Raw genomic sequence first — 6209 nt, forward strand, 5'->3', positions numbered from 1 at the left:
AGAGATAGTACTTTATACTGTACTACACCTCAGAGGTACATAGTACTTTATACTGTACTACACCTTAGAGGTGTAGTACAGTATAAAGTACTATATTATAGTACTTTATACTGTACTCCACCTCAGAGATAGTACTTTATACTGTACTACACCTCAGAGGTACATAGTACTTTATACTGAATACAATATGGAGAAGTAGTCAGTTAAATCAAAGTCAGATGTAGAAGTGTGACGCTATAAAGAAACAACACACAAGTCCATGTTCATATATTTTATTATTAGACGACAGTTCAGTGATTAATACAAAAATCAGACGAAATAATTTATACTTCACGTATCAGTTTGTCTTTCAAGTTGAGAAGGAACGCGTTTACTCACCTTCAGTGAGAGGAAGTATTGTCACGAGTTATGGTTATAGTAAAGTCAGTAAAGGGGAGACCAGATGATGTAGAAGTACTACAGGGTACCTTTGATCGTATGGTCTGATGGTAATACTCTAGATGATGTAGAAGTACTACAGGGTACCTTTGATCGTATGGCCTGATGGTAATACTCTAGATGATGTAGAAGTACTACAGGGTACCTTTGATCGTATGGCCTGATGGTAATACTCTAGATGATGTAGAAGTACTACAGGGTACCTTTGATCGTGTGGTCTGATGGTACAGAATACTCTAGATGATGTAGAAGTACTACAGGGTACCTTTGATCGTGTGGTCTGATGGTACAGAATACTCTAGATGATGTAGAAGTACTACAGGGTACCTTTGATCGTATGGCCCGATGGTAATACTCTAGATGATGTAGAAGTACTACTTTGATACAAGAGGAGGAGGAATGAGGAGGAGCTTCATCTCAACCAATCAGAGGTGGACTTGCTCTCTGATGGACGGAGTAGGAGACGTTGTTTTGCATCTATTTTTAGATATTTTATGTTTCAATGCATTCACTTAGAGTGTCTGTATGGTAATTCTGGTCTATTTTGAGATGTTTGAAGTTTCTATTTGGCCGTTTCGTGGCTCTTTGTTATTTCTCTTGAGTGTGCTGAGCTCAGAGATGAGGTCACATGATGTTGTTACATCAGTCTTATGGGTCGGTTTAGTTTCACACATTTCAGAGTAAATAAGAGTCTTGTGGTCAGGCGGTCTCAGGCGGTCTCAGGCGGTCTCAGGCGGTCTGGAGGGAAGAACACACCAGCACAGGACCCGGCTCCGCTCTCGTTGGTCCCGTGGGTCTGGTTTCCTGAGCTCTCACTGGTCCAGCAGCCCCTTAGCCAGAGCCTGCAGGGTGTCCCTCTTCTCGTACAGGTACAGCTGGGTCTCCCACAGCATGTCCACCAGGACCGCGTCGCTCACCTCGTCCAGCATCACCTCCTGAGACAGCTGAGGACTCAGTCTGCAGAAGACCAGAATGTTACCGAAGACCACAAGACCAGAACTCTAGAAACAACAACGTAGGAATATAGGACAGAGGACAGTTCAGCTGACCTGTGGTAGACGGTGTCGATCATGTCACACCAGGCTCCGGCTCTGTCCACCGCACACCCGTCTGAGTCCGTGCACTGTCAATCAGAGAGAGACGTTGTTATCGTGTCCAATCAGAGAGACGTTGGTGACGTATGTTTGTGGGCGGAGCTTAGGAGGAGGCAGAATGCTCCACAATAAAACACTCCACTTCTTTCCTTTGATGTTCCTCCAGCGTTGTAAACATCAGAATAACACTCACAGACAGAAGGAACACTCACACAGTCCACCAGCATCTTGCCCAGCTCCTTGGCTCCGACGAAGCTCTTGGCCAGCTCCAGAGGGTTGGAGGGTCGGAACACGTCCACGGAGCTCACAACCACCTGAGGGGGTCTACCTGCAGAGAGCAGCAGCACACGGGTTTAAACTACCACCTGAGGGGTCTACCTGCAGAGAGCAGCAGCACACGGGTTTAAACTACCACCTGAGGGGTCTACCTGCAGAGAGCAGCAGCACACGGGTTTAAACTACCACCTGAGGGGTCTACCTGCAGAGAGCAGCAGCACACGGGTTCAAACTACCACCTGAGGGGTCTACCTGCAGAGAGCAGCAGCACACGGGTTCAAACTACCACCTGAGGGGTCTACCTGCAGAGAGCAGCAGCACACGGGTTCAAACTACCACCTGAGGGGTCTACCTGCAGAGAGCAGCAGCACACGGGTTCAAACTACCACCTGAGGGGTCTACCTGCAGAGAGCAGCAGCACAGGGGTTCAAACTACCACCTGAGGGGTCTACCTGCAGAGAGCAGCAGCACACGGGTTCAAACTACCACCTGAGGGGTCTACCTGCAGAGAGCAGCAGCACACGGGTTCAAACTACCACCTGAGGGGTCTACCTGCAGAGAGCAGCAGCACACGGGTTCAAACTACCACCTGAGGGGTCTACCTGCAGAGAGCAGCAGCACAGGGGTTCAAACTACCACCTGAGGGGTCTACCTGCAGAGAGCAGCAGCACAGGGGTTCAAACTACCACCTGAGGGGTCTACCTGCAGAGAGCAGCAGCACAGGGGTTCAAACTACCACCTGAGGGGTCTACCTGCAGAGAGCAGCAGCACACAGGTTCAACAGGAACACTTTGCTCAGAGAGCATGAAGTCACATGATGACAAAAACAGACTTCTGTAACTTAGAGGATAATACTAGATATATAATAATAATATAAATACTACTTTGAGGATGATTAGTTTTCTTGAGGTTCTAAAACAGTTATTGTCCTTCCTCGAGAACGAGGCTCAGACTGAGGGCTGGGGTTGGAGCTAAAGAAGACGCTACTGAGCATGCTCAGTAGGCCCAGTGATGCAGAAGATCGGGTCATTTCCAACCTTTTTGTTTGTGGAACACATGTTAGCATCAAAACGTGGCTCACCTGTACCGAGAGAGACCACGATGCCCAGCTTCTGGACCTGGTCCCCACGGCCCTGAGAGGGAGGAGGAGGAGAGAGGAGGAGACGAGAGGAGGTGAAGAGAGGAGGAGGAGAGAGGAGGAGGTGAAGAGAAGAGGTGAAGAGAGGAGGGGGAGAGAGGAGGAGGAGAGAGGAGGGGGAGAGAGGAGGAGACGAGAGGAGGTGAAGAGAGGAGAGGGAGGAGGAGGAGAGAGGAGGAGACGAGAGGAGGTGAAGAGAGGAGGGGGAGAGAGGTGAAGAGAGGAGGTGAAGAGAGGAGGTGAAAAGAGGAGGAGGAGAGAGGTGAAGAGAGGAGGGGGAGAGAGGTGAAGAGAGGAGGTGAAGAGAGGAGGGGGAGAGAGGTGAAGAGAGGAGGGGGAGAGAGGAGGAGACGAGAGGAGGTGAAGAGAGGAGGTGAAGAGAGGAGGAGAAGAGAGGAGGAGAAGAGAGGAGGGGGAGAGAGGTGAAGAGAGGAGGGGGAGAGAGGTGAAGAGAGGAGGGGAGAGAGGAGGGGGAGAGAGGTGAAGAGAGGAGGAGGAGAGAGGAGGGGGAGAGAGGAGGTGAAGAGAGGAGGTGAAGAGAGGAGGTGAAGAGAGGAGGAGGAGAGAGGAGGAGGAGAGAGGAGGTGAAGAGAGGAGGTGAAGAGAGGAGGAGAAGAGAGGAGGTGAAGAGAGGAGGGGGAGAGAGGTGAAGAGAGGAGGTGAAGAGAGGAGGAGACGAGAGGAGGTGAAGAGAGGAGGGGGAGAGAGGTGAAGAGAGGAGGGGGAGAGAGAAGGAGGTGAAGAGAGGAGGTGAAGAGAGGAGGTGAAGAGAGGAGGGGGAGAGAGGAGGAGGAGAGAGGAGGAGACGAGAGGAGGAGAAGAGAGGAGGTGAAGAGAGGAGGAGAGACGAGGAGACGAGAGGAGGAGAAGAGAGGAGGAGAAGAGAGGAGGAGAAGAGAGGAGGTGAAGAGAGGAGGAGACGAGAGGAGGAGATGAGAGGAGGAGAAGAGAGGAGGAGACGAGAGGAGGAGAAGAGAGGAGGAGAAGAGAGGAGGAGATGAGAGGAAGAGAAGAGAGGAGGAGAAGAGAGGAGGAGATGAGAGGAAGAGAAGAGAGGAGAAGAGAGGAGGAGACGAGAGGAAGAGAAGAGAGGAGGAGAGAGGAGGAGACGAGAGTGACACAAATGAATGAGACAATAGTTTGATTAAAAGAATAAACATTTATATAGATGCCTGCTTATATTTTGAGTCTTTCTTTTAAAAGCATATTCATTACTTCAAACTCAGCGTAAATGAACGACATGAACACATGAATATAACAATATAATATAATATTTACATGACTTTTACTAAACTTGGGGTTTAATTTTTTTCAAAGACTTTTCCAGGCCTGGAAATAACCATTGTAAACTCATGACTGCTCCAGGTCCTCCATGACGTAGAACCCTGGTAAAAGCCCAACGGGAGGCGAGTGCGTGAGCGAGAGCGGCTACCTCGGCTTTCAGAGCTTTGTTGTACTGATGGATCTCCGTCATGGCGTCCAGCGTGGGGTTGTTGGCCAGCAGCCCTCCGTCCAGGAAGCGGCCCATCGGTCGGAAGTAGGTGGGGGCGGCGCCGCTGGAGCGGGCGGCTCGCCACACCAGCTGCTCTGGGGTCCAGAGTCAAGGTACAGAGCTTAGAAACATCCACGTTCCTCCACGCTGAAAACACAGAGACATGAAGCCTGCCAGCAGCTACCTGGACTCTCAATGAAAGAAAGGTCGGACATTTTGCGAAAATACGAACTACTACATTTCTTTGAGTGATAGCTTCCAGCAGCTGGCTAGCTTAGCTGTTGGGCGTGTCTTATTGAAGGTAGGTGTGTCTTAGTGAAAATGGGTGTGTTTTAGTGAAAATGGGCGTGTCTTATTGAAGGTAGGCATGTCTTCTTGAGGTGGGTGTGTCTTATTGAAGGTAGGTGTGTCTTATTAAACATGGGAGCTTGTGGGCGCCGCCCGAAAGAATAAATTATATTCGTGACCTTGTTTCCTTCTCTCTCAGAGACACACCTTCATCAGTCACCTTTCTACGCTTTCTGGGCGGCTCCTCTGTGCTTCCTACTACCAACACTTCCTCATCCTCCCATCCTGCAACAACAACATGGCTGGCACTCAACATCACCCCCAACATACATACATACATACATACATACATACATATGTATGTATATCTATATATATATATCTATATATATATATATATATATATATATATAGATATATATATATTGGAATAATAATAGCAAATTCAGAAGTAGCTCGTTCTGTGTTCACCCGGCAACTCACTTTCGAACTTCTCTTTTGAGATTTGGAAGGACAGAAAGACCTGAAGCACCCGAGGGTGCATGAGAGCAGGTCTACGTGAGGGGGTACCTTGTGGGATGGTGAGGGGCTTGAAGGTGGCGGTGGTGGCGTAGGCGGCCTCTCGGTGGACGGAGGGAGGGTCGTAGTTCCTGAAGATGTGCAGCTCGCCCGGGTGTCTGTCTGCTAGAACGCTGGTCACCATCACCCTGAAGAGACGAGAGAACGGAGGCTTCGTTAGAGGGGAGGAACGGGAGATGACAAAATGAAAATAAAAAATAAACAAATGACTAAAGAATTTAGGACGTTTCATGTGTTAAAGCTGCATTCTCTCTCCTGACCACCAGGGGGCGACTCCTCTGGTTGTATATAAGTCTATGCTTCATGTGTTAAAGCTGCATTCTCTCTCCTGACCACCAGGGGGCGACTCCTCTGGTTGTATAGAAGTATATGCTTCATGTGTTGAAGCTGCATTCTCTCTCCTGACCACCAGGGGGTGACTCCTCTGGTTGTATAGAAGTCTATATAAATGACTCGACTTCTCTCTTGATTTATTCCCTCAGTAAACATTGTAAACATGAGTTCAAGTCTTAAGACTTGCCTCGGGTATCGAACAGCCGCCATCTTGGTGTTCTCTCCAAACTCCTTCTTCAGGAAGTCCTCCAGCGGTGCCGACTCGTAGGGTCGCGACCCCTTGAACACCTGCTCCTTCATCCTGAAGTACAGGCAGAGCAGGTACTCCATGGACTTACCTGCACAGAGCACAAACATCACCGTGGGTCAGTTCACACACACGCACACACACACACACACACACACACACACACACACACACACCGTGGACGATGGCGAGGGCCAGGATGCCCCCGGTGCTGGTTCCAGCCACCCAGTCAAACAGCTCTCTGGTGGGCCGCCCGGCCGCCCGCTCCAGGGCGATCAGCATCTGGATCAAGACCAGGCCTTTGATGCCCCCCCCATCCAGACA

The 6209-nt window shown here is 49.8% G+C and overlaps 1 protein-coding gene across 1 annotated transcript in view; it reads right to left on the reverse strand.

The window, feature by feature from the left end:
• Positions 1–256: 256 nt before the first annotated feature.
• Positions 257–6209, reverse strand: part of pla2g6 (phospholipase A2, group VI (cytosolic, calcium-independent)) — a gene marked incomplete at its 5' end in the record, with an annotated part of 18735 nt that continues 12782 nt past the window's right edge. Inside the window, 9 exon segments of the mRNA XM_079219439.1 lie at positions 257–1395; positions 1488–1561; positions 1745–1860; positions 2890–2941; positions 4379–4533; positions 4934–5011; positions 5297–5433; positions 5826–5976; positions 6062–6209. The exon segment at positions 6062–6209 is cut by the window's right edge and continues 16 nt beyond it. Of these exon segments, the coding sequence (XP_079075565.1) occupies positions 1251–1395; positions 1488–1561; positions 1745–1860; positions 2890–2941; positions 4379–4533; positions 4934–5011; positions 5297–5433; positions 5826–5976; positions 6062–6209 (1056 nt within the window). The 3' untranslated portion in view covers positions 257–1250.

The sequence above is a fragment of the Taurulus bubalis genome, assembly GCF_910589615.1.
Source record: "Taurulus bubalis genome assembly, chromosome: 6".
Taxonomy (NCBI): Eukaryota; Metazoa; Chordata; class Actinopteri; order Perciformes; family Cottidae; genus Taurulus; species Taurulus bubalis.